We start from the raw sequence: 27,840 nt of genomic DNA, 5'->3' as shown, positions 1-27,840 counted from the left end.
TCGTACGCCTTCCAAAGGTCCGGGACCCTGTGGTCCCGTGATTATGTAAATAATAATAATAATACTACTAATATTATAAAGCTAAAGAATTTGTTTGATTGTTTGTTTGTTTGAACGCGCTAATCTCCGGAACTACTGATCCGATTTGAATCATTCTTTTTGTGTTGAATAGTGCATTTATCGAGGAAGGCTATAGGCTATAAAACATCACGCTATGACGAATAGGAGCCAAGCAGAGCGGGTGAAACCGCGTGGAAGTAGCTAGTTTAATAATAAAACGTTAATGAATTATTTTGAAAAAAACGTTCTATTATTTAGGTATTAATTTATATAAGGACAACCAAAGTTGCTAACGTACCTACCAGACTGCAGGCCTTGCAACTTTATTCAATTGTGATTGCAACATAGCCGTATTGATGTTTACCTAGACGGTCAGTTTTAGCCGTGCGGCTTTAGTTATCCGTGGAAATCCCACATGACGGGGTGTAATCTGGTAAATATTACCACGATTTAACAGGAATGTACACAAAAATGTGTATCGATTATTCTACCAAGCGATGTATTTATTGAAATATAAAAAGACTGAAAGAATTTTAACTTATCGTGGTTTATTAACAAAATGAAAATAGGTGGAAATAAATAACATTATATATTTTCACGTCGTATTAATTTGTACATTATGTATTTCTTCTTATATGTAAATTATTCTTCTAAAAAAGGCAACAACGCACGTAAAAACCAATTGAGTTATAAACGAGTAACAATGCCGTTATACTGCCAAGAAATACTGTTCCTCTTGAAATTTACCTACTTTCTATTCCTACTATTTTAGTACAAGTAAATTAGTTATATTTAAATTACAACAAGTAATTAGCACCGACAGGAGAGCATAGTTTAATTTATAAGTTACTACTATACATAATTTTGTTACAAAAAATTGTGTTAAAATTAAGAAAAATACATGTGTAGCCATTGAAATTGTGTTAAAATAAGGAAGGGAAATGTATAGTTCCAAACCCTACAACATATTTATACAATAAAATAAGTCTGCTGGTCGTAAAATATACACCTTAGCTTAAGATTAAACTTTCTAAGGCATGCTATGGCCTTCAAGAACCGTAGAGTGCACTGTACTGGTCCAAGCCCACGCAATATTTGCCTTTGAGAATTATCACAATAGTAACTCGTTTGGCAGTACAACGGCAAATAAATTGTTGACAAAGTTTATTCCATACATAATCATAAAAACTAATTGTAACTTCCTGTGCGAATATTCGATACAGTTTTTGATTTGTTTGATAATTGACTAATTATTTAATATGTACAGACTAAAATATTATTACGATATTTAAACATATGAGCTGAGTTTGTAAAGTGAATCACAGTTTAAGTAAATGGTGTTTTAACCTGAAGGCCATAATTGTAGGCTTTTATCATTAAGGCCATGATTTGACAGACAATATTTAGAATCATTATTACAATAACAGGTTTGAGTAATTAGATGACAAGGTTTTGATATCGGTATTATCAAACTTAAGTACACAATTACGGTGCTACAATTGGAGAGGTAACAATTTGTCAAGCCGTGCAGATTTGAGAAACTATTTACAAAGTTACTCTGTAACAGTATTTAAAATTGCTCATAGAACCTGAAATTGTTTTGATCTGTTCCGTTTAATACCGTGGCTCCATTTAGAAATGAGTACATCTCTCACACTCTGTTCAGCTGACTGAACTCACCGCGACTTTCTCACGCACCGAACGTCCCAATATATTGGCCATTCAGCTCCCATCGCTGGGCGTTTACGAAAATAGTATGTATTCTTTGTTCAGTCTGTTACGTTACATGTCAGTCCATATACTAGCCACACCCAAGTCCTATTCTAAAAATATTAACACCCATAATATCACACTAGTTTCCTTCTTATACTCATTGGCATCACGCAAAGTCGATATACCGCTCTACGCTATCTTATAAAGATGAATATTCACTATGAATTTAAATATTGGGGAACTGCAATTAGCAAAGATTGCGATAGCACCAGCCTTTAGAGATTTTAAATTCTCAAAAGGCTTTCATTTAATTTTGTGCTTAACACTATGGTGGGAAGAGATGAGCAATGAGCATTTTACATGTGCAGTATTGAACAGGGAGAGGTCGTGATGGAGCAGATATTAAACGGAATAGTTCTTATTTTAAAGTAAAAATTTGAATACTAAATATTTAATTGCGTGAAATACATGCACGTGTCAACTAGTACCATACTAAATTTAAAAATATATAAAAATACGCTACGACGTATCGCTAAGTTCAAGTTTAGATAGGACACCGATCATACAAAACAATAAAAAATCATGTCAATGTTTAGAGTTTTACAATATTATCGTGCTACAGGAATGAGAGTACGTTCGATATCCACGTAAAAGTCGCACAACACTTGGCACCTTTTGAGTATTTACGCATTAACGCTACCATATCATAATATACTTAAACGTACCGGCTTTCTTCCAGAAAAAGACTACTATCTAGAGGAGGCACACACTTCAGGTCGACGAAAAGGATCTTCGAAAAATATAGAAATAAATACAATCTTATTCTAAGAATATACAGTCCCACCGCGTGTGACACGGAGTGGTTCGAGTCTCGGTGCACAGGCTACAGTCTAATATCGTTGGAGGCGGCCGCCAGCAGCGACGTGCGGCGCCACGCCGCGTCGTGCGCCTCGGCCGGCGCCGCGGGCGGGGCCGCGCCCGCACTGGCCGGCTCGGCCGCCGGCTCCGGCTCCGTGCGCCCGAACGCGCGGCACTGCACGTCCTCCTGTGCGCCGTACCGGTGTAGGCTCAGGAACTTAAGGTTGGCCACGATCGATGAATTTATCGGTCGAGTCGGGATGTTGACGGTCGTCGCCGAGCGTTCGATGCGTTTCGTCCGTCCATCCGGCGGCGCCAGTTCCAGCGACTGTCCCCGCCCGTATAGTCTGGACTGGCCGAAGCGGGGTGTCAGCCGTCCGATGAGATTTTCCTCCTTACGCGTAGGTCGAGGCGCCGTCTGCGTCTCCTCTGGCGGTTTTGACTTTCTCTTCAGGAAGAAGGGCGTCAGGCGCTCGGCTAGCGGACGCGACGACGTGGAACCTGCGTCGTGGACGTTAGACGTCGAGCTAGAGGTTTTCAGTGGTCGCGTTGAAGTTGCTTGGCTTTTTATTGGGTTAGATTTTCGTTGCGCACAAACTCGAGAAAACGGCCCTGCGTCACGTCTCTCTTCAGTTGGTGACGGCTCCACGGGAGTTTCGGGCGTGGGTGGCTCATCTTCGCACACTTTGAGCACGCAATATGCGTCCCGTTGTAATTCGTCGAGTAGACTGTCGTCTGTGGAGACAGTGTCGGTTCGGCAGCAATCGTCAGACGGCAGGCTGTGCTGGTCGGCGGGGCGCGTGGCGGTGTCGGGGTCGGCGGGGCGCGGCGGGGGGCGCGCGCGGGACGTGTGGCCCCGCGGGGGCACGGCGGGGGGACTATCGTCCCGCGCGTGGCTCATGAAGTCCGCCATCAGCTCGTACTCCTTGCAGCGGTAGGTGACGTCACAGTCGGCGGGGTCGGGCTCGGCGCGCGCCCTTCGCTCGGGTGGGCGTGGCTCCACGTGTACGTACTCGCAGGCCGCCGTGCCGGCCGCGGGGGGCGCGGCGCTCGCTAGGCCGGGGGATAGTCGCGCGGGCTTCGGAGGTCGCGCCGGTCTCTCGGCAGATGCGTCGCTGTCTTCGGAGGGTTCGTGCTTTATACATGACATGGTGAGATACCCACTGCCTGTGGATTTGGTGGATTTTCCTGAGGAGCGTTCGTCTGTATGGCGCGCTAGTTTGAGAGACTCGGTGCTAGAACCTATGTCGAGCGAGTTCTGCAGCGGTAGAGTCTTGCCGTCGAGATCGACTGTAGGTGAGGTCTCACTGCGCCACGGTCGCCACAAGAAGTGACCCCCGTCCACGGCCCCCGCAGCTCCAGCTAGGTGCAGATAGTTGTCGTCTCCAATCGGAGCTTGTTTGCTGCCATATTTTGTTTCCCGGGCTAGTGATCGTCGATATATGCGATGTCGATGTTCTAAGTCGAACATGGTCTCCTGCAGTTCGCGCAATGTGGCCGCTTCCGCTTCACGTTCTTCTACGCTTGTACCCTCTGTGGACAAAATGCACGTGAGTATTAGAATCAAATGTTACAATAGTTCATGTAGTAAAATTATCATTATAATACGAACAAGCCACGCGTATCGAGTTAGGTGTAAGTTAGTGAGGTTGGGTTTACCTTGTGGGCGATGCAGTCGGTCGTCGAGGCGGTGCGCGTGCGCCACGAGCAGCGCGTGCAGTCGCTGCAGGTCGCGCGCGGGGTCCAGGCGCAGCGCCAGCGCCGCGCCGCCGCGCCGCACCTCGCGCGCGCCGCTGGGCGTGAGCTCGCGCTCGGGGTCGGGCCCGGCGCAGCCGTCGGCGGCGGCGTCGGGGCGGCCGCAGCAGGTCCAGTGGCAGTCGGCGTAGTACCCGCGGTGCGGCGCCGCGGCGCGCTCGTGCCGGCACAGCGCGCTCAGCAGCCGCACCCACTCCGCGCGCTCCACGCAGTTGGCCGCCTGCACGAACAGGACGCGCTCGCGGTGCACTGCGCAACAACACATAGTTAATATACTGTCCTACTAGACTTGTTAATGTTACTGCTAGCAAAAACCTTAATAAAAAAAATGTTCTGTAAAGAAATATCAATGCTGACCTATTTGGAAGATATTGTTGGCGCCGAGCGGAGCCCCGGCGGTGGGACAGTCCACGGCGGCCACGGCCAGCACTCCGGACAGTGGTAGACGTTGTGCTGTCGCGCGAGCTCCTGTGCGCGACCATGATAACTCGCCACTACAAAACATAATGCAGTCTTAGTACACTTTACACAATTAAAATTATTTTCAGTATGCAATAATTGACAAAACGTAGGATTTGAAGAAGTGAAAAGTTAATTTTAATTACCTAGTTAGCCTGAAATGTCTTCGCTTAGCGTAAGCATGTGCGGCTCGGGTCCACCGACGACGAGGCGAGCCCGCACCCGTCCGTACTCCTTCAGATCGCTTGATCATCGTTCTGAAACATAACAGTTCAATAAGTTAATATACTCTCAATCATATATGTATAATGTTGGTCATACAAAAAGATGACACACTTTCTATTGAACTAATTAAACATAAGATACATGTATATTGAACGACCAAAGTACACAGAGTAAAATTAGACTATACAATACATACCCCAATCTAATCCAGGAATGCAGAAAAATGATAAAATATTGTTTAATCCTTTTATTTGGACAACATTTATATAAAAAATCAGAGAAAGGAAAAGCAAGTAAGAAAAGCATTAGTAAAAATTTACTATCGTTATTTAAAATTAAAATTAAAATTCGTTAATAATTGATAGATATTGTAATGTAGATGGAGTGTGAACTTACCCTTCTTTGAGCAACACGGGCGTTTCTTGTATGTTGTTGTTCTGCGTATCCGTACTTGTGGAGATTATTTCGAGAAACTGCTTTATTGCTTGCACCTGCAATGCCACAAATTGAAGTCAATATTATTATTATTTTCTAATAATTTGAAAATAGTTCAGTAAAATAGTTATTAAACTAAATAATGATGTCTAAATATTTGCTCATAAATATAGGATTGAAAGCGAATCATCACTTCATTCCAAAGTATCAATTTCTCATGGAATACTCCAGATTTTTTTCTTTAAACAAAGCCGTGTTTTCCATAAACATAAAACAATACTCCATATAAAATATTATTTGTTGTAGAAACAAGGATTGTAGCAGATTACTCTACATACTTCTCGTGACACAAATATGTGAGTTTAAACATATAAATAAGAATTTATTCTGATCTAATCAAAACACAATTCTGTACTAGTCTATACTAATTTTATATCTTAAAACTTAAGAGTCTGTTTGTTTGAATGCGCTTTTGAAACTACTGGTTCGATTGTTCGTTGGATCCATATATCGAGGAAGGCTATAATATGCTGTAAAACATTACGCTTCTATCAATAGGAGGCGATTAGATTAGTTAGCTAGTAGTATAGAGTAGGTACGTACATGTCGTGGCGTGCAGAAGCTGCGGTATAGTTCCGCCATGTACTCCTCCTTGCACACCTGCTGCGCGGACCGACTGCTCACCAGGTTGCCCAGCGACTGAATCGTCTTAGAGATCAAGGTCAATGTCCGGTTTGTTTGTGGGTCCTGCGGGAAAATAGGAAATAATCGTTAGTTAAGAGTTAGGAATATAAAATTAACAATATTCTTTGAGGAAGTTATAAATTGCTTTAGAGACTAATCTTGCTTTAGAGGTAACTTTACAGTTTCAATCTTTAACAGAGAGTTAAGTCTGATAAGTAGTGTATACTTACAATTTGCTCAGTAGTGAGATCGAAGAGCCTGGGTCCAAGTATGGCAGGCGCGAAGAACCTCAGGAAGATGAACCCTGAGACCACAGAGTACCGCACCTCAGCGTTGCGCGGGAAGTGGCGCGCCGCGCACTGTCGCAGCGCGTCGAACAAGCGACACATCGCCGACGGACACATCGCGTACGACGACGTTATCGCCGCAAACACCTACAGGCGAAAATTGGGATTGTTTTAATGACTGGTGGTACTTTACACTTTTGCTGAGACATTTTGTAAAGCACAATAAGAGTATCAAGAAAGATATCTTCCAAGAAAGTCATCACATTCTTCATGTGAGGACGTAGTTTGTTAGTAGTTCAACATTTATGAACTTCAATAAGTATGGCAATTATTTCGCTAGTGCAAATAAAAATATAGGCTTTGTTCTCCTACCAAATATTACTGAAATAATTTCTTCATCTTTTCATGAATGTAAAGAAAGTACATCATAATAGTAACAAACAACTTACCCGTTCCACATAGTCTTTCAAGTTGGCGAGGTTGGCAGTGACGGCGGCTGACGGTTTGACCCGCGCGGGGTCGATCTCACACGGCCGTCGCTCGGCCAACACTGCGGCCAACGTTGGCCGTAGCACCGCCCGCAAGTACGACGCGCCGCTCAACCGCATCGCTTCGTCCATCATCTTCGAGACAAGAGTGTTGCCTCTAAATATCGTCGTTGCGTCACTGCAAAGTTATTTTTGTTAGTTAAAGATTGTTTTTCGATAAAAAAAATATCTTATAAGATATGCAAATTATTTAAAACATATGGCTTCTATAAACGTGACGCTAGTCGTTGAAATTACAGCTCATAATTATGAGCCCCGGTGTGACTCGAAAACCTTCGAGGATCATTCATCATAGTATATTTTAATATAATTAAATAAAAAAGTATTTGTTGCAAATATTCTGTAATTCTGTATGTAAATATTCTGTGCAAATTCGTATTTGCAATGAAGATATAACAATGAACAGTATAAAATGAATCAAGTTGAGATAAATGATAAAGAGCAAAGATGACGAATGACGACCGACATGCGCCGGACGTAGCATACAATCAATTTGATTGCCACTACTGTTACACTTCAAAATTTACTAAGTTCACGCACTTGTGAGATAGATTGTTAACAATTAAGAAGTTGAACATAACTGTGAATTGTTTGGAAGTATAAAACAATGTGAGGTACTCACGTAAGCGCAGATATCTCAGCATCTGCAAGCTCCTTGACAATGGGTACAATGAGATCATGATGAGTGAATAGCCTTACGAGGGGTTGCGCCGCGTCCGTCTTACTCGACACTATCTCCCCCAATATGTACACTGCCGACGCTGTTATGGGCTGGAAATGATTACATTATTAATATTAGCTTATCTAGTTGTCATCCTTTAGTTTGCTGTGCCAATGTTTTGTCTGCACTGGCAGACTAAACATTCATGCACAAATGGCATGTGTAAGTGAATGTCATATAAAGGATGCAGTTTAAACTTTATGTAGGTGTAAAAATACATAAGAACAGCTAGAGAGGAATATAGTTCTCACCTTCTGATGAACACTCCGTAGAAATAATTCCTCGAGTGTCCTGTAGTGCTGCAGTGGGAAGACATGGTCTACCGTGTACTGCAGCAGTAGTCGCAGCGAGCCCAGCGTGGCGCTGCCGGCAGCCGACAGCCGCGTGCCGGGCGGGGTCGCGCCGCGGGAGAGGGCTCCACCCGCGCGAGACGTTAAGAAGAACCTGCCATACAATCATACCAGTATTTAACATTTTTCCTTGAAAGTATGTATGTATTTTAATCTCAAGAATACTAGTTTGGTCCTCTCGAATCAAGAGATATTACTTACCAGGCACGTAAAGGCGTCGGCGAAGGTTGTCTTAGTTGCAGCCGCACTTCTCCCAGAAATATTGGTGTCGCAGCATCATGCCACACCGATACTCTGGCTTCGCAGGCCACTCCCGCCTGGATTTCGATAACAATAAATTAAATAAAGTATGCAAATGGAAACGTGCAAGCAAACAAAACTCATTGTCGAATAACTTACCGTTTGTGAGCCATCTTTATCCTTGGGATCTGCGTCCATAACGAGATCAAAACAAAAAATTTCATCAAATTGTGGATTAACAGTCTTCTTTTTAGGTTTCGTACGTTTTTCAACTCTTCGTCCGTTCGAATATAATAACGTGACGAGAGCAAACGGGTCACACTGTCCGTTCTTAGTGGTTAGCTCAGAGCATTCCAGCACTCGCAGACGTAGGGTGTCATGTCCTACTCGCGCTGCGCAATGCCTCTCGGGGTCTGACCAGTAGTCAGCGGCGGTGGGGGTGGGGGACGCGTCAGATTCAGGCATCGCATGCATGGGAGGCTTCGTGCGAGCTGCCCATTGCGCCCGATCCTTTAAACTTTCCGACCGCGATAACGACAGAGAAGGCTCCGTCGCGACCGCACTCAGAAGCTTCTTGCTAGTGGAACTCGAGCAAGAACCAAATCTCATACTCTCCTTACAATATTCAGATAATCTTACGAGGTTATTTCCTTTAGTTTTTGTCGAGCAGTTGTCGGCGGTAGGATCAGGGTCGGGAGGTTTCGGTTCCATTCGTAACCTTTTTCTGGAGTCTTCAAGGGTGAGTTCAATGTATGCCTTCCCTTGCACCTCTGAGTCGGCGTCGACCGGTCGTAACGCAAACCAGTGGTCTTTATTGTTATACCGGTGCAGATCTTCTCTTTTGATCGCCACTTTACCGAGCACTTTGTCCTGTTTGAGGTGCTTGTCACGATCGAACACGTATATGGAAAGATATCGAAATCGTCGTGGCACCTCAAATTGGAACTCCTCGCCGAAGAATGGACTGAAACAAATAAAACATTTTTGATTAATACAAGCCACACGTACATCTTGTGTTAGCATATTGCAAGTCCTGTATCCTGTACAATACATATAACCTCAAATAAATGTTATCAAGCTTTCGACGGCGCGCTAATTTATAGTCGGGTTGCAGCCTAGTTGTAGACGCGTGGGGTGTATGCCTTGCACGAGTGTCGCCGTCAGATCTGCCACCCACAGTTAATGAATAATTTCATGTAGGTACTGTAGATAACGTAATATTTAGTTTTAATAAAACTGTGTCATATTTAAGAGAATATTAGGTTCAAATAGAGTTTAAGGACTGAATAAGAGCAAAGTTAAATACAAACACGTTGCGAAATCCGAAGAAACTGATCAAGTTTCATTTGCTGATTTACGGATTCGAGTAATACAAAGTGTTCAGATGAAACAATAAGGACAACGAACAATGGTTTCTCCAAGGTGGCTTATAAAACTTTACGACGATTTTAAAATAAATGGAAATTCCAATGTAAACTGACTTGTCGCTGTTAACACTATAAGGTCATGAATTAAAACAAAAGTTCAGATCTCCATCCAGATATAATAAAAGTGGTAAACGACACGACTTCCAAATGTACCATTTTAATCAGATACCCGGATTGCAAATGAAATAACCGAACGTCGTAACAACTGAATGAAATTAAATTTGGAACAGGTTGGTATTTCCTGGAGAACGCAGTACTTGCAATCCCGGAAAGGGGGATAATAAAAGACGAAGCAGTGGCCATAATGTAGTAATAGTATTCGGTAAAGAGTGAGTATGTAAACAATGCCGAGTTCATGATGTAAGCTGTAGTGAATGCGTGGGACCGCCTCGCTCAAAGGAGAAAGTTTGACAATCCCGGTGACACCTCTATCTCACAGCCTAATAATAAACCACGCAACTTGAAAGTGGATTCTTTGTGACAAAAATAATTTGCAGTTAACTTAGTCGTTAACATATTTGTAGAGTAATTAGGTATATCATTACTTCATAGGAATTCATTTCAGTTTTCTTCTGATTTCTAATGAAATATGAAACATAATGAATGGTTATTCATAATTAGACCGTTAGTCAACGAATTACAATTAAAAATACATTCGATTCTTAAAACGATGAGTTAATTTTACTTAGGGTTCATGATTTCTGTCAATGTTATTTCGGGATGGTGTTCCTAGAATAGCGCAGTGATTTGTGCAACCCTAATGAATAAACATGAACTATACGTACTTCCAAAGAACATTACGTATCTATTTGTAAAACACGATAATAACTCAATAAAGAGGTTTATTGACTCGCACGGAGTGTACGTAGGTAGGTATAAGAAGCTCGCAGTGTATCGAGTTGGTGGCAGGCTCGCAGGCGCATCCGGCGCCGGCGCAGTATTTATAAACCGGAGGCGGAACCGCACCAGCTGAGCGGGGGCAGCCCAAGCTCACTTGCTGTTGCACACACTTCACGCCTATAATTTTAATAGGTCGATTTGATTTACTGCTACCATTCATTCAATAGCATAAGAACTATCTATACTATTTATTTATGTACATTTATTACATTCTGCCATTGTGTCTTTTACAGACTTTTACTTGAGTTAATATAGGTCACAGTCGACAGTGCTCTGTAATAAACATTCAGTGCACGTGGAAACATCAGGAAACGTACGTTAAATTGAAATTGTTTCGAATGTTCAGTAGGTCGATGCTCGGAAGCGCATTTTTGGTTGAACTATGAAACTCCTTTATAATACGCATAGTATCGGGTCGAGAGCACAAAATAGCACATGGTAGAAACCAGAGCAATGCACTTAAGACAGCCGCTACTCCGGGCCGGGACGGCTCAGGCGCTGGCGATGATCATTTTACGTGGCACGCAGTTCCGGGACCAATTTATCACTTAAAAGCTTCCGTTTAATGTTGACGCGATTTTTATGAGTCTCTCGTCGGAATCGTCTTTGTATTTTTCTTTTTGTTTCAAAACCAATTGCCTAGTGTCGTTTTATTGCATAATTTAACATTTTCTCTTTTGTAATAATAGAAGGTGTCTCTTTTGGCATTTCGCAATTTTTACTATGTTTCTGTTAGGTTCATTCGGTTAAATGTAAACTCTACATTTCCAAGATTTTTGTACAGTAAGTATTTATGTGGAATTCATGTAGAAAAATATTTGCTAAAATGTTATCTAAACATAGGTATTCTGCCGAAGTATTATTATTCTAAGGAAGGCAGAGTCACACTGCATCATACACAAGGAACTAAATAGGTTTATTATCAGTAGGTACATAGTTAGTGAGGCACAGATAGTTTGGACAGAGGCACATAGTAAGTGCAGTGATAAGGTATCGCGAGACAAAGAACCCATTAAATTAACTCGACGAGTGACGTGACATTTCCTTCGATATCCGCCAGTCCACTGTGGCCTCACCTCTTGGGTCACAAAATCATTATCGCTTCCGTTCATTAACAAGCAAAACAGACTACCATTACAGATAAACAATGACACGTATTGACGTTCTGTTTCGTTCGAGGTGTCATTAGGGAAACAGATTTGCTATATTACCTGGGTAGGTACTTTAACTACGCCAAACCACATATTTATTCACCAGAAATACTGTGACTAAAATAAAACCATTAATAATGAAATACTAACAAGTGCATTGACATCTGATAACTAGGTAATCATAAATTAACAGTAACAACGATGGACTACGTAGGTGGTGCTTTTTAATAGGCAATGAAAAGAATCCGAGCAGTTCCCACAAGTAATCAGGGGGAGCATAACCGGCGGCAGTAATTAAAATCATTGCTGCGGCGCGGCTGTCTTTTATTCATTCTAAAAATTGAATGGCAAGGGGGTGAAGCGGAAGGGACGTTCCGCATCGTCGCACGCGTACCGGAAGCACGTCCGGGACGTGGCGCGCCGCAGCGCCCGCCTCCCTTACTATACAATAGTGCCTCCCCCGAATTATACGTGTTATCAAAAGCCACACCGCACCGCATGAATTAATTGTGACTAATGTTTAATTGATGACGAATCATTCAACACGCTACCAACGCTTAGCAGGTGGCTTTGTATAAAATGTGATATGAATGGGGTATACAAACACACGCAGCTCTTTCATACTTATGCTAACTTTATTAGATTATTTTTATTTCAGATGTACCAATAATAGATAAATATCTTTGAATAGGTACTTTGTAATAACTCTACACCGTATCAAAATATGTTTGCATGTATAAAACCTCAGTGACACATGGTCGTGAAAGCGCCGGAAGTAATACATATCATATGCAAGAGATTAGGAGTGTGCGCTTGCGCATATTCGTGACGACACATTAATGTTTCGAAGAAAGTTACCCATAGTTCAGTCGAACCTAGTGCATTTGGTTTAATTAGAATATTTAGAATAGCACGTTTTCTAACTGTAATTAAAGGCGTGAGTACAGGAAACGTTGTGATATTTTAGTAGCTAAGGGATTTGTAAAAGGGGGTTGAAAATATGTCACACAAATGACTGGCCAAAATAGTTGTTCTGTTATTCCAACGAAGAATAAATTCGTACTCCCGTAGTACGCTACCATTAATTGTTTCAATTAAATGTACCTCTGCCACTTAAAATGCTTCATTCATGAATAGTAGAAACCTTGACCTATTAAATTGTTTGCTCTCCCTAAATGTTGGTAAACGGTTCCCACACGATAACGACGGAAGTGAGACCGGACACCGGACAAAGGATCCGTTATTATTATGTCAATTCGAACGTACGTAACGTTCCAGTTTAGTAGAATTTGTGAGGGGTCCAAAAAAAAATCAACCAAGGGCACAATTTTATGGTTAACCGAAACCTTTAAAAATTTGTTACTTCACAGTAATTAGCAGACATAAAAACTATTAAGAAGTCTACAATTTCCTTTTGTGTGGTTGTAATTAATTGCTTTAAAATTCATTAGTATATGATAATCTACATTGCTAAACCCATTACGAGCTATTACCGAAAAAAAAAAACAAGTTTACAAAGCCTACCTAGATTAATCTTACGCTAATTCTCAAAGGACTGAAAGCAACTTACTTGAGAGTTCTCTCCATGGTGGAAGTGCGAAATATTTCTTCTTGGTCGAGCGACAGCACACAGTAGATATCACGGTGGCAGGCCGCCCCATGGCTGCGCCCTGGCAAATTTTTGGCTTCACCTGAAACAAAAAAAGGATAAAATCAATATCAGATTAAAAGGAATTTCATTTGATCACGCTCCTACGAATGGAAAATAGGTAATATCAATTCTATGAGGTTGCCCTTGATGATACACAATATTCTAAGTACACGAGTTTGTGATTTCCCGTTATAACAACAATGGTTTTTTTGACTTATACTCCAATTCCCATTGCCATACTTACGCAAACATTATCTTGTTTTGTGATCAACGGCAACGTTATGTCAAGTGACATTTCAAGTACTGCTAGTTTCCCATAGTTTGCATCTTATTGCTTATTTTATAGAGCTTGCGAAAAGACCTTGAGTGGTTGAAATTTCAATGGACGTTAAAGCGGCTTTCTAGTTTTTAAGATGTTCTGCAATGAGATGGTTTATTGCATAATGTGCCCGAAACAAGTATTTTTCCCAACGAACAAAGAAGTTGTTCGAGTACATACAGTACATGCAAGTACATCTTCATTGCGTAGCGCATTTAAGTTTCCAATTCAATCTAATTAATAATGTGTACAATAGTTATTGCAAGATGGTCGTGATGGGGTGTTTCAACATGGCTTTTATGATTTTTTGCAGATAAAGTATTATTATGCTAAGCAGTGCAGCCCAAAGCCTGCTCTTCCCGATATAATTTGTGTGTCATATTTATAAGAATAGGTTAAAATAGTCATACGCTTAGAGTTTCATGTACTTTGTATCTCAGTAAAAGGGTAAAACTGTGAACTCAGTCTAGTTAATTAATTTCTGTTGCAGCGTAATCCTGGCCATTTCTTTTTTTGGATACTAGTCTGAAATAATGATGCATAAAGGCGGAGGGACCATTGGAGGTTGCGCAACGTGTTGCGACCTCGTCAGTAATCGCTAAATACGGAGAAGCAAGGTGAGGCGACCATCGGCCCATAAGCAACTATTGCTCTGACGTTTACTTGCAAAGTAAACTTGTTGTCGCTAATTTATTCTATGTACATAACTTTACAATCTTATGATAGCTTATCAACAATGAGTATAAATTGTAATTTACTTTGAAAGTACATTCACAATTATAAAAGCCATTACAATGGTACAAGCGGTCACAGCCGGTCAGCTGCACGCCCATGGCTACAATTTGACATTGACAACGCCTTGTTTCGTGGCGGTAAGGGCAGTTCGTAGTTCAAGTGTCACAAGCCGCGTGTGGTTTACCGTACCAACACACTTATTACAGTACAAGTACGTATTCAATTGATTCCATAGCACATTTGTGCTGCATGATTGCATATTGTAACAAGAAATATATTCCCACTGTTTTCTTTAGCCGCGTAGTAGACAATACAATAAGAGCGCCATGAATGGCCCGTTTGTAAGAGGAACATGACGAAATGTTATTCTAAGTAGCTGCTATTACAAACATATGCAGTACATAGACTAGAAACTAGGTGCTAGAAGACACGATAAACATATTTGCAATAACTTCCTTATTACAAAATAAATAAGGTCGGTCGACAGGCAAAGGTTCGAGTATACGTATGACTAAAATTCGATGTATGAATAAGTTTTGTGTAGTTAATAAATATTCTATTCATTATGTTTGAAAGCCAGGAAAATTATTTGAAAATATCGCTATTGATAACAATTTAATAACGTAGGTATTGTAGGAGCCAGGTTTTGAGGTTGACTGAAAATATGGGTGCGCTATGACAGATTTGAAACGTAACAATATATAGTTAGTTACACATACGGAGTCGCTTTAAATAACAATTACATAGGGACATATAGCATATAATAGAATCAGCAATGTCATAATATTAATATGAATGTGATATAGGATAATGAGATCAACAATAATAGTCCTCCAGTTTTTGTACACATGTATCAAAATAGAGTATGGTAGAGTCCTTAGGCCTTATTGGTATATCTTTTCATAGAGTACACTTTCTGTGCTTCATGTTGCGAAACAATAATGAATAATCTGCCGTGTCGAGTCGCTCAATGTCCGAATAATTTCAAATTGATGGAGAAAGTAACAAGTTCCCCGGAAGACCCAACTTTCCATATTTTTTCCCATGTAATACATATTAGGTACCTAGAAGCCGAATAGAGGATTACCATGGTGATTACGTAGTTGAAGGGATTGAAATGATTAATGTCGATGGCGGACTTATGAATAACCGTGACGAATTAAAGATAACTTATTTCCACTCATTCACATTACTTTTAAGATTAAAGTGTATTTGTTCATGTGTAATTTAATAACAAACACATAATAACAGGTAATGGCTGCGTGACGTTTCTCTTCTCTTAACCCTTCGTAATTATTCAAACAAAGATGACGTAATCTAAAATAATAGGGATTTGTGTTTTGGTCTCAATTTCCTGGTTTCAGGAAATAACTAATAAGTATCTATAACTGCCCGTGACCGATACTGATATTATACAACAGTGATAGGCAATGCACTTACTCTTTAACACTCGTCGAGACGATAACAAAAGTGATAGGTAATCATTGTTTTCAGGTGCCGATACACAGGTACGAGTAATACATCAATTTTGTTTCGTGGTAGGTATCTACGGAGTTGAACTTTCATATATTTTTTCTTAAGCAAATTGGTCAATTAAACGTTGCACGTAATTATTGTAAATTGAGGCACGCTGCGATAGTTAGGACCGTTAAACAAAGGAAAGACCTTCCTGCGACTCTCACAAATTCGTAATTGTAGTGCTAGAGAAACTCACAACAAACTGTACATAATTGCTGATGCAAAAACAACCGTCATCATCATCAACATGACAGTAACACACGCCACTAAACTGGATCGTGGGAGAGAAACGGGATCCTTTGAATAGCGCCATCAGCCACTGAGGAAACGAATACGCACCAGCTATTTAGCCACAGCCACAATGGCGATCATTAAGATGTTTCCACACGCTCGTATGCGTAGTGCAATTGTTTCGAAATCGAGAGTATTTACCTCAGCTCGCTGGCGGAGCGCCTGGGAACTGTTTGGCGAACAAAGTGATCGATTTCGATATCGTTTTAAGTATCACCGGAAAAGAACAAGGTCATGCTATATCGTACCCTTCGTGTCTTGTACAGATAATGAATGCCTTGGCTTTAACACTGCCGGATCAAGCTTATCAAGTCAACGTTCTCTCGAGAGTCGAGACGGATGTCGAAAATGTCGCTCATTTATACAGCTTGGTAAACGGTAATGTTAGTCTGTCCTAGTCTTAGATTACATTGTTTACTACGGAAGGAAGATTACTCATCAATTCATCATGATCATAAAACTGATTTCCACCAGACGCTTTATTCACAAAAACATTTACCAGAAAAACACGTGTTAGCCACAAACTGGTAAAGGAAATAGCGAATTCTGAACTCCTGCTTCATTTTAAAGATTCCGGGAATAAACAAATCATAAATTACTAATTAGTAACCAGGTACACCTGCGTACCTGCTGCGTCCATGCGCTTGCAGGTCGACAGCCTGGTTCAACGTTCAACATGATGAACTCAGAACATAAATTATTGTTACAGCAATGGTTATTTGTTTCTTCTACTAATCTTTTACGTCAAAACGAATATAATCTTAGTACGACAATATCAATTCTTGTTATTATCTGAGTTTGGGTAAACCTCAGCTTAGAATAAATATAAGGTAGGTAAGTAGGTATTTTATTAGTTTTTTAATCAATTCGTCTACTTAACACGTGGGTGGAAACCTACGTCGGTAGTATAATATCCAGCGACCCAAGACGTTCACCCACGCCGCGTTGGTTACAATCGGTACTGTGCAGGTGGGTTGCGAAGTAGAACGTACCTAAGTACTTTTTGCAAAAACGTACCTAAACCCACTGGAGCCACAAATTTTGCAACATTAAATTGCTTCACACAATCAACATAACAGAAACGGGTACATTGGAGAAAATGTGATTTTCTTCTGCTTTGAAAGTTAAAAAGTGAAAGACGATATCTACATTGTACTCGGCCAGTGTGTGGATGTATACTGTAATTACAAGGTATACTTTCTCATCTGTACATTATATCGCACGCCTTCCAGTACTGCGTGCCTGTACGGCTCATTGTTTGTTAGACGGACAAAATGCTGTATAAAAACTAAATATGTTACAAAAGATGAATAACTTTAATTGTTAATGAAAACAGGGAAGCAGACTCATTGTTATCCAACTGGATAACAATATCAATTGAAGAATAACACGAATGAATATCGAATGACAAACTGCGGATATGTAGAATATGTATGTACATTATTTACTAAACGAAAACCTTATAGAGCAACCAATGGAATTACTGGAATGTGGATAGTTATTAGAGGACATTCAATTTCAATTCTATATAAAACATGACTAACAGTACCCATGAACTCCTTCAAAGTCCAACTGGAAAAGCAATGCACATCACACGACGTAATAATTGCAATTTAAAGCATTCATGCAAATGAGTAAGTATGTAATATAAATAACGAACCTAATCTATAAAATTGCAAATATTATAAGTGAATATTTCAAAAGAGCAATGACTTTAGATAAGCCTGATATACCTACTGTATGATACAAAGTGTTTGCGGCTGTTGTAACAAAATAATAGGTACTAAACATGAAATTGTACGTTCTGTTTTAGAACATTTTATGTACCTAAATAGACACGTTAGTAAAACCTCTACATCATTTTCTTTTTCAAGCAAAAGTGGTAAGCGCTAACTGGGCTGAGAAGAAAGCAACTTAATTAGGGAGAGTACTAAAAAAGTTTAAAAAAAGCCATTTCGATGACTGTATTACATTTATAGATATTAGGCGAGAGTAGGATTAAGTGGTGGGCAGTGTAACCGTGTAGCAGCACAGTAAGGCATCAAGGTTTTCTCTGTCCTCTTCTTATTCGACTATGGTATACCTTTACGTGTTTGATTGAGTTTTCTAAGCCTTGGCAGTTGGCCCCACTTGACTAGCTTGTTATTTTTATGATTCTATGTCTATACATTACTCTAATAACTTCATAAAGCTATTAGATTTCTCAATGAACACTGAATGAATAAATCTAAATGAACATTTTACTGAAGATTTGTAACTAGATTCTATCTAAGTATTCGTCAACTATTTCCTTTGGGTTGTTTCGTACGATATCCTAATTAGGTTAATAATAATAAACAATTTAACAATGGTTAATAACAATAATTATAAATTCATATATATTATGATTAAATTGATCGATTTAAATGGCCTTCCATTGATTTATTAATAGGTAAACTGTGCATTTATCCTCCATACAAATATAAATATTGACAAAGTCAAGTTAGTTACGCCACTTTACTAATTCAAGGACCGTTGAACTTTTCCTCAAATAGCAGAATGTTTTTTAATATTACGACAAAATAATTACGGATTTGTTAAGTACTCGTATAATAAATTTAACCCTGCACTTCGTATTAAATGATTTTATTTTAATTATTATGAAGCAGTACGGCCTTGTGGAACAACTCGTACAAATATGTAAACGTACGAAAATCGTATGTAGATGTAGGTAAATAAATTCCATTGTTACTTGTTACTTTTAAAAAAATAATGTACCAAAAATACGACTCTATATCATATCAAATAAACAATCTTATCAATGTAAATTCATACATTTTTATGATGCACGAATGTCGCGACGATTGAATGAAAATATGATATTGGCAAGTGGCGCGCCAGTCACATGTGGTGCTCCGTAGAGACGGCGATAACGGTGACGATAAACAAGCGCGTTTTTCATTAACGGATCGACGAGTTTCCATGAATGGATACGTTGAATGGAAAACGCTTGGTTTGCCCCATTCACTACGCGGCGTCGCTGCCGCCGCCGCCCGCCCCTCGCTAGCTCGATGGTGGAGCCGAGGCCGAGATAACTATGTACGACAAGGCGACGCTCGACGCCCGCCAGCCGCCATCGCGTCGCGCCGCTCTCATTGTTTCCACTAAGATTTTACCTAATCAGTAATCGCATAATTCATTTAAACGTATTATCAACCCCCATTAAGATAACGACGCTGAAATATCTTCATTCATGCAAACTTACACCAAGCCAACATACTATCGCTTGAATCATTTAGACAGTTAAAAATAATTAGCTTCCTGCATGCTCCCAGAGCAGAAATTCATTTTATATCTACTATACAATGCGGTCGGCGAGACGATTTAACCTAGATTTGAATTTTATGTTTATTATTATAGTAGTGGGTGAATAAAACTTAGGCAGTAGAATTTAGAAATATGACTAACACGAATCTTTAATCAATTCATTAACTGTGTTCAGAATGCAGACAGATTAAGTAATAACAGACTTTTATTTACATATAACTGTTTCATTTATTTAATTTGCAGTAATAGTAAGATGAATTTCAAAGATTAATTTTATACGATTTTCAATGAACAATTTTTTTTAGCTTGCTGGGGTGCAATTAATAATACGTTAGTGAAACACTATCAGTCAAATAATATGTAGGTGTATCAACTAGCCAGTCTGTGCTTATCATGTTTGTTACAAACAATTAGTATTATTTAACGCTTTATACCTAATATACATATGGAAATCAAAACGATATCGCCACTTGTAAATAAATATTATTATAGCTCCCAAGAAATGCTACTGACTCGTCAGGCAGGCGACAGGCAGTACAGTGAAATACACACTGCTAATCAGAAACCTCTGTTTACCTAAGAAATAAGACACGATACGTATGTACTTAGTTACGTGCGTGACTCACATTCACTTGTTAATGTAGTTGTACTGTACAAAACAACGTTTATATTACGTACAGTCAAGACGCCAAGTGCTCAGAACTCGAGCCCAACTTCTAAGAGTGAAAACGATGCTTCATCGACAAACCTCAAAAGGCGCAGGTAGCCGACTCTTGAGTCATACCATGCATCAATAAATAATAGGATTCAATTAGCAGTTGCCCTTTTGGGTTCGGTAAGTATTGGTATGAACAAAGGTGTATATGGCGCATGGGTAGATAACCAGGCACGACTGAAGTTGCCATAAATAAGGCGTAAAGCTATAGTCTAAATGACGTACAGTGACTAGCGCACCTCAGAGGGCTAGAACTAGGCGCCGCCGCCCACAACTACATTCAGTAATTATCCATAAACAAGGTAATCTACTAAGTGCAAAGCCAATTAAGACATACCATAATTGTTCAACTATTTTTCTAGGTTACGCTGTTAAAATGAATTCTTTTTGTTGAACCTTAAATACATAATAATGTATAGTGAACTGTGCATTTAATTGAACTTTAATACTTGATTTGACTGTTAACCATTCACTCTTTTATTTCTAAAATATTACCGGCAACAATTACAATAAAATATTTTTCTAATAGTTATATTATTTTTGAATAATATTAACCAGGTTAACAGTTTTATAGCATTAAGTTCTTATGAGTTAAGAAAATAAGGAATTTTGAACCATTACTATGTGCATACAAATTGTAGAATTTTAATTAGCCAACCAAGTTATATAGCTATATTATATAAATTATAACAAAGCAACATAGAAGCGAAAGCGTCGGCGGGTCGCGCCCCGGAAGGCATACTGCACCCTTATCGTGGCAGACACACTTCGTGTTATCGTAGATTTATGCGCCCGCGCCGCCACCGCGGCCGGCACAAATCAATCATATCATACATTTCTGTACCTACACACATATGCAAATGCATTACTTAGCTCACGTCATCCAATTGTGCAGTGTTCTTATGGCACCTACATGTACTGTGTGTCAAAATCAGTATCATTATGCTCATGGTTAATTAATCAAGTAGGTATAATTTTCACAATACAAAGGTAACATGAATTTTTCATGGAATTAGGCATGGCCGTTACACTTTCTTCTTCATGCATTATGATCTTAGCTACTAGCTAGAGTACTGCTACTAACGGTAGTAGCAGGTTGTCGTTTCGTACCAATTAAAGGTGTAATAAATTGATTTTCAACCAAAAAATTAATTAGGTATTGACATTTTGACTATGTACAATTGTGCAATCAATGTCCAGTGACCAGTGGACCTAAAACGTCTGCTTGGGGAACACCAGTTGACGATAAAGTAATAAAATAAATATAGTATATCTGTTTCTATATTTTCTGCTACATTGAGTTTTGTGGAAGCTAACAATTCTAAGAATTTAATTCAAAAGATGTCACAATAATTCTTTTTTAGTGCAAGACATTGCGAAATCTATGTAAAACTGTGTTTTATTGGCAAAATTAATTAATGTTCTACTCCACATCTTTCTTTTTTTAAGTTTTATGCATATGTTGCTAGAAGACTTACATGTTTAAATAATTTTGTTATGGTTGCATTAATTATATGGGATTTATGTATTTAGTCTAAACTTTTAGTATTAAAATTGTGTATGTTGTACATTTTTATAACGCTTCACTTAATAACTTATAGCTTAATTGATACAATTTAATAATTGCTCAAATTTACAAATATTTAGCCTTGACATGAAATACTGCAACTTCATTATTGCTTATTCTTTCTAAATGAAAACTTTTATCATTTACATGATTATAGACATATTAGATAACTATGTTAATTAATTAATTGTAACACTCTACAAACTAGGTGCCTTTCAATTAGTTGAAAAAGTTAAAAGAAATTACATTCAAAAATGAATATACATGAGATAATTGCACTGTAGATAATATTTGCAAATTAGATAGAATAAAGATTAAGGAAATTCAAATAAAATAACATACATTATGGATGAGTACATATACTACCTATTGTGAATGACTATGTGTATTGTAGGAACTCTTTCAATGTAAAGTAGTAAAACAATCTCCACACTAAAATCTTTACAAGAACAATATTTAAAAAGTGCGAGTTCTTTTGAAAAAGAAAGCAAACAGGCGGGGAGTTCCAGTTTCAACTTGGTCTTATAATGAATTAAATGATGAGAGTACACAACAGTATCTAATCTAATATGATCTAGACACGATATTCATTGTATTCACGGCAATTCATCAAATTCATTCATAAAGTTTGCGTGAACTGTCAAAACAGTACGACGAAAACAAAGAACTAGACTCTCAAATAAATGTAAAATAGATCACATCCGTCGTATGATTGCACTTGAAACCATCGCATTACTTATTAACGTGGTGATATTCATTCACATCTGGCTCAGAAAATTAAAGAGTTCTTTGGTACCACCTGTTCACCACAATGACAACAATATTTTACTTACAACGCATCGAGCGTTCTTTTCTGAATATTACTTTTTATAATAATTGTAGAGTAAATCCTAGGTGTAAACAATAAAGAAAGTTGGCAAAACAATACGTACCGATCTTTATTTTCAATCTTTCTTCAACTCGCACTTTACGCATATCGTCCGCCATGTTAAATCCATAACTGTTTATCTCTTTCATCCGCTGTTATCTCTTTCGGAACGAGCCCGTTCGGCCGGCTTGTCCCGCCACTTCCGGAGTGTCGTAATGGTCTACTTGAGCCTGTTTTCGAATTAGCTGGGTAATTGAAATCCATACACAAAGTTCACTCTAAGAATCCACATTTTCGTCGATGTTTTGAATATACATTTATCACACACAGTAAACCGAATGAATTCACGCTTGCATTGCGCATGTGCTCAATACATACATGCACTGAACACTCTTCTATCAATGAATGAACGCACTTGGTTCAACTTTGTAATCCTTTTGTTGGTTTTGATACAAATTTATAATTAAACACTTATCTCACATTTCGAATCATTGACAATATACAACATAACATGATCATGAAAATGTTTTGAAAACTTCATTTCTCAATGAATAAAAACTATGAATGGGCAATTACGTCACGTCAAGACGTTCAACGTTGCGCCTGCGCGGCCACGGATGAATTCGTTCCAACTTCGACCACTATCGCCTCGTTCGCAACTCGTTCTTAATTTAATGAAAGAGATGGAAATATATTCCTTTCTTTCGACAATATTAAAAAAAGGTAAAACTATTGACTTGGTTAAAAGTCTTTTTGCTCGAAGTGACGACTAAAAATACTAATTCCCACGGACTAATTCCAGATAATTTAATGTTAATAAAATTAACATTACAAACTAACACAGGTTTTAAAAAATTAAAGATGGTTAAGTTTTTATTTGCCCAGTTCTTTGCCCTTGAATACTGTCGTTATTTTGATTTCTATATAATCTGTTGATTGGTTTGTTGAAGGCCAGAATTTTTTGGTTTGTGGAAATGCATCACTTCATTTACTGAAAAAAATGTGTACATTAATGCTATTTGACAAATTATTTTAATTATAAATAGAAATAATTAAACTAAGCTGTAAAAGTAAAAATAACGAAAACTTACTAAAATTAACAACTCTAACCTTTTCTTAACGTCTCTAGTTGACAGTTGACAGTTTTTGAGATATGACATTGACACTTAATATTGTTTTGTTTTGTAATATTTATAATTTTATTCTATTTTGTCGAATTTAATACCTAATTAACTTTTCTTTATATTCTTAATTTTATTAAGCAAAGATGAATGATGAATACGAACATCCTGACGATAAGCTATTGTATGTAACCGAAAATATTTTACAATACTGTGATAATAGTGAAGAGTTTATGCGACTGCGAGATGTATACAATTCTCTTTACCAACAATGTCAATGTAAAGATATATGTTCCCCATCTACATGTGAATGTATTCAAAGATCTCGTGGTGCCAATTATGAAGCTTACCAGAAAGATGGTGAAACTAAGTACAAACTTATTTCGAGACCAGAACCAGAATCATATCCAATTGTGGAGTGTAATGATAGTTGCGATTGTGCTGTGGGACTGTCTGTGTGTGGAAATAGAATTGTACACATCGGCCCAATCGAAGGTCTAGATATACGAAGCTGTGACAAAGGTTACGGACTGTTTGCAACATCCCCCATAACTGCTGGTACTTTTGTATGTGAATATGCTGGGGAAATATTAACTGCAACAGAAGCTTCTAAAAGTCATGATGTAAATAAGAGGGAGGGCAAACCTAATTACATTATGTGTTTAAAGGAACACTATGGTAGTAATACTATAGTCACTATTATAGATCCAAGTACTATAGGTAATATTGGGAGGTACATAAATCATAGTTGTGACCCTAACTGTCATATTGTGCCTGTTAGAAGTGGAAGCTGCATACCTAAGCTTTGTATATTTGCTTGTAAAGATATATCTCCTGATGAGGAAATAACATTCCAGTATGGGTCAGATGATGAGACAGAGAATGAAAGTGACCGAGTTAAATGTTTGTGTGGAGCACAGAATTGTCGTGGGTTTTTACCTTACCATAATTATTAACATTGGGAATTAGGAATGCTCAGTACCCATAATACGAGTTCGCTTTACATTGAATGAAAATGAAACAAGAGTGCGTTCTGCTCTCTTATTAGTTGGTTCATTCGCGCCGGCGTAAAGCAAACTCGTACTAAGGGTACTGATATTTCATTACTATCACTACATTGTATAAAACGAAATTGCTTTCCGCAGTCTGTGTATCTGTATGCTTATATGTATAAGTAAGCAATATACTTTAATGCAGTTTGTTTTAATAGATACATTGTCAAGGAAAAGGAGTATATAAATAATACAGGCATAATATTGTAGAAAAATATTAACACATTCACTGCCACAATTATTTTTTTGAAGTTCATAGCGATGCCGCCCTGAGAATATACTGAGAATTTAGGACACACCTGGCGTGTTCAAGGCGTAGTTATAAAAATTCTCAAGAACACGCTTGGCGTGTTGGTGGCATTGAACCTGGAGCTGCTAAATACCTAGCAGCTTACAGGGTGGTTAAAAAAAGGGCAGGTCACTAGTCCACTCCAACAGTTATCAGAAAAATATTAAAAAATCAGAAATTTTGGAAAGACTAAATATTGTTTGAAACTACCTAGTGCTGCTGAATTTTTTTTTTTTGTATTTAAGAAATAATGTGCAATATGGTATGAAATGTGGTATACCATTTTAGAATCCTTATCAAATGCGCCAACTATGGTGGAATTTGCCACTACTAGCATAGTATTTTTTTTTCCGTACAGTCAGGTAAACTAAGGTGCACCTCTGCCTACTCCTATGGGGATAAAAAGGTGTGACGTTGTAGTTTTATTAATAAACAATTAAGCATGAGGTAAAATAAAAATAACAATGAGACAGCTATGACACCATATTGGGGAAAAATATCAATAAATATAATGATTTTGACCTTTGAATGTTTTATTTTATCTTTTCTAAAATTCCTTAGCCTTGTGCTAAACCATCTTCTGCCTGACCTTTTACCACAACACAAAGCATGAGCTTAAAAATAATTAAATTATCATTATAACCTGTTATTGATCATAGCGAATCCATATCGATCAAGTGGTCACAATCCCAATTGCAACGAAGTAGGAGTAGAGTAGGAACGGGGTGGTTTTTAGTAAGTAGGAGTCTGACACTCCCTCTCGCCTCACCCAAGGCGGGAGAAGTCATTGGATGATCCACCCAATGTAGGATAAAATCTCAGCCTTTGTGATCTCCCTTAGAGGTGATAAAATTATATTGATAGGTATTAAAAAAAAAAAAACTTTGCCCCACAAAAAAAATTGTCCTGTGTCGTGGGTGTTTGCAAATATACAATTTCGCTCCGCAAGTTGCTGCGTGCGGGAATCGAATACTCTACACCGGTTGCTAAACCGCCTCCCTATTAATGATTGATTGATTGGTTAACTTGGAACAGTCAATCAGAGTGCTAAAAGTGGTAGCCGTTACCAGGTAACGTAAAAAAAACTCGCACTAGGCTCTCGGAACCAACAACCTCTTGGTCGGCAATCTCGCATGCGACTACCTACTCGTATAACGAAGCAGTTTTATAGGTAGGTAGCAGGTAAATTGTTTTCATATATGTATCATCTAATATCTCGAAGCACTCACATAAGTAGATAGGTACTTCTTATTAAGGAAAAAGTCTACCTACGTCAAAATATTGACCGAGATTCTTACAATTCAGCATTAGACAGAGCAGCCGGCGCCGGGCACCGATTGTTACGATAATTCCGCAAAAACAGGTTCTTGTTTTGCTACAGAGATTTTTTACATCGAAAATCTATTTTTTATTTAATTTGATTCCGTCTTGGTATATATAATTTCTTTTATCCTTATCATGATTCTTGGGAATTACCATTTTTTTTTTTTTTTTTTTTTGAGGGGGAAAATCATCCAATGACTTCTCCCGCCTAGGGTGAGGCGGGAGGGAGTGTCAGACTCTTACTGACTAAAAACCACCCCGTTCCTTCTCCTGCTTTGAGCCGGAGCCCCGGTAACCTTTTACGTTGTCCGCAGCTCCGGATCAGGCATCAGCCCTACTGGGCCCCATCTGTGGTGGTCTGGCTCTTTGAGGCGCGCGCGGAACGCGACGCGCCGTACGCACGGGTCTGGTTCTGGTCGGGCGGCGAGCTACCCTTGCTCGCCGTCCGCAGACCCGCACTTACGGTGGCCGGAGATCGTCACGCGATCCCCGACGCCCGGAGTGTCTTCTGCGGCGGCTGGGGCGTGAGGAGGATCGTTCCCTAACGCGCTCCGCCTCCTCCTTAGCTAGCATAACTGCTTCGCAGAAGGAGGAGACGGCGTCCCATTCCCCCTCGCTCCGCACCATGGCCTGAACCAAAGCCGGACGCGAGAGGTCACCGTCGCCGATCACATCCCTAAGGACACGGCGGGGCTCAGCCCATGCAGGGCATACCGCTACTGTATGCTCCACCGTGTCCTCCGGGTGGTCCACGCAATGCCGACACCCGGGCGTTTCCTCCCGCCGAATCCGAAACAGGTACCTACCGAAACTTCCGTGTCCAGTAAGCACCTGCGTCAGGCGGTAGGTGAGGACGCCGTGACGCCTCTCTAGCCACTCCTCAAAGAGGGGACTTACCGCTGCTATAACAGCGAGCCCAACTTGGGAATTACCTTCGTTCATCTTCGTGATTAGGAAGATGTAAATTACCGTATTAGGATTGAATTTACATACAATATTAGAATAATCATTAGCGCTAGTGTTCGCAGACTTCACGACTGGCGTGACGCGGTTGGTAAACGGATAGGTGCTATGTATGTATATGCTACGCTGTATCCGGTTTCGGTATATTTTGAAAGATGAGACCTGCAGTTCAGTAAAAAACGTTGATAGGTAATTTTAGTTTGCTGTCGTAACATGGATTACACAACAAAATTATCGTCATTTTATAGTCGATTGTAAACATCCATGAATAGATGATTCATGTCGTCCGTAGGCTCGGTACTTAGGTAT

General features: G+C 39.3%; 2 protein-coding genes across 2 annotated transcripts; one reads left to right on the top strand and one right to left on the bottom strand.

Moving 5' to 3' along the window:
- Nucleotides 1-588: 588 nt before the first annotated feature.
- On the bottom strand, nucleotides 589-23,443 carry LOC118262393 (GTPase-activating protein). Its single transcript, XM_035573686.2, has 14 exons — nucleotides 22,848-23,443; nucleotides 13,384-13,504; nucleotides 8,495-9,299; nucleotides 8,297-8,412; nucleotides 7,997-8,189; nucleotides 7,647-7,795; nucleotides 6,926-7,142; nucleotides 6,420-6,623; nucleotides 6,109-6,252; nucleotides 5,467-5,561; nucleotides 4,992-5,102; nucleotides 4,744-4,880; nucleotides 4,291-4,635; nucleotides 589-4,164 (listed from the first exon to the last, which is right to left on the bottom strand). Exons 1-14 carry the CDS (start codon nucleotides 22,930-22,932, stop codon nucleotides 2,657-2,659), a joined length of 4,230 nt encoding a protein of 1,409 aa, XP_035429579.2. The 5' UTR covers nucleotides 22,933-23,443; the 3' UTR covers nucleotides 589-2,656.
- A 519-nt stretch (nucleotides 23,444-23,962) lies between these two features.
- LOC118263067 (probable histone-lysine N-methyltransferase set-23) lies at nucleotides 23,963-25,319 on the top strand. Its single transcript, XM_050697833.1, has one exon. It carries the CDS (start codon nucleotides 24,051-24,053, stop codon nucleotides 24,858-24,860), a length of 810 nt encoding a protein of 269 aa, XP_050553790.1. The 5' UTR covers nucleotides 23,963-24,050; the 3' UTR covers nucleotides 24,861-25,319.
- The last annotated feature ends 2,521 nt before the right edge of the window (nucleotides 25,320-27,840 follow it).

Source organism: Spodoptera frugiperda, chromosome 12, assembly GCF_023101765.2.
Source record: "Spodoptera frugiperda isolate SF20-4 chromosome 12, AGI-APGP_CSIRO_Sfru_2.0, whole genome shotgun sequence".
Classification (NCBI taxonomy): Eukaryota; Metazoa; Arthropoda; class Insecta; order Lepidoptera; family Noctuidae; genus Spodoptera; species Spodoptera frugiperda.
Note: the sequence above shows the minus strand (reverse complement) of the source record. Positions and strands in the feature narration are given on the sequence as shown.

What these genes read in the sequence shown, in the direction of transcription:
- LOC118263067 (XM_050697833.1), top strand. Translation starts at nt 24,051, where the DNA reads ATGAATGATGAATACGAACATCCTGACGATAAGCTATTGTATGTAACC.
- LOC118262393 (XM_035573686.2), bottom strand. Translation starts at nt 22,932, where the DNA reads ATGAAAGAGATAAACAGTTATGGATTTAACATGGCGGACGATATGCGT. An exon ending in CCGACGCCTTTACGTGCCTG is followed by an intron (nt 8,190 to 8,296) that starts GTAAGTAATATC and finishes ATTGTATGGCAG; the next exon opens with GTTCTTCTTAACGTCTCGCG. An exon ending in AGACATTTCAGGCTAACTAG is followed by an intron (nt 4,881 to 4,991) that starts GTAATTAAAATT and finishes TATGTTTTGTAG; the next exon opens with TGGCGAGTTATCATGGTCGC.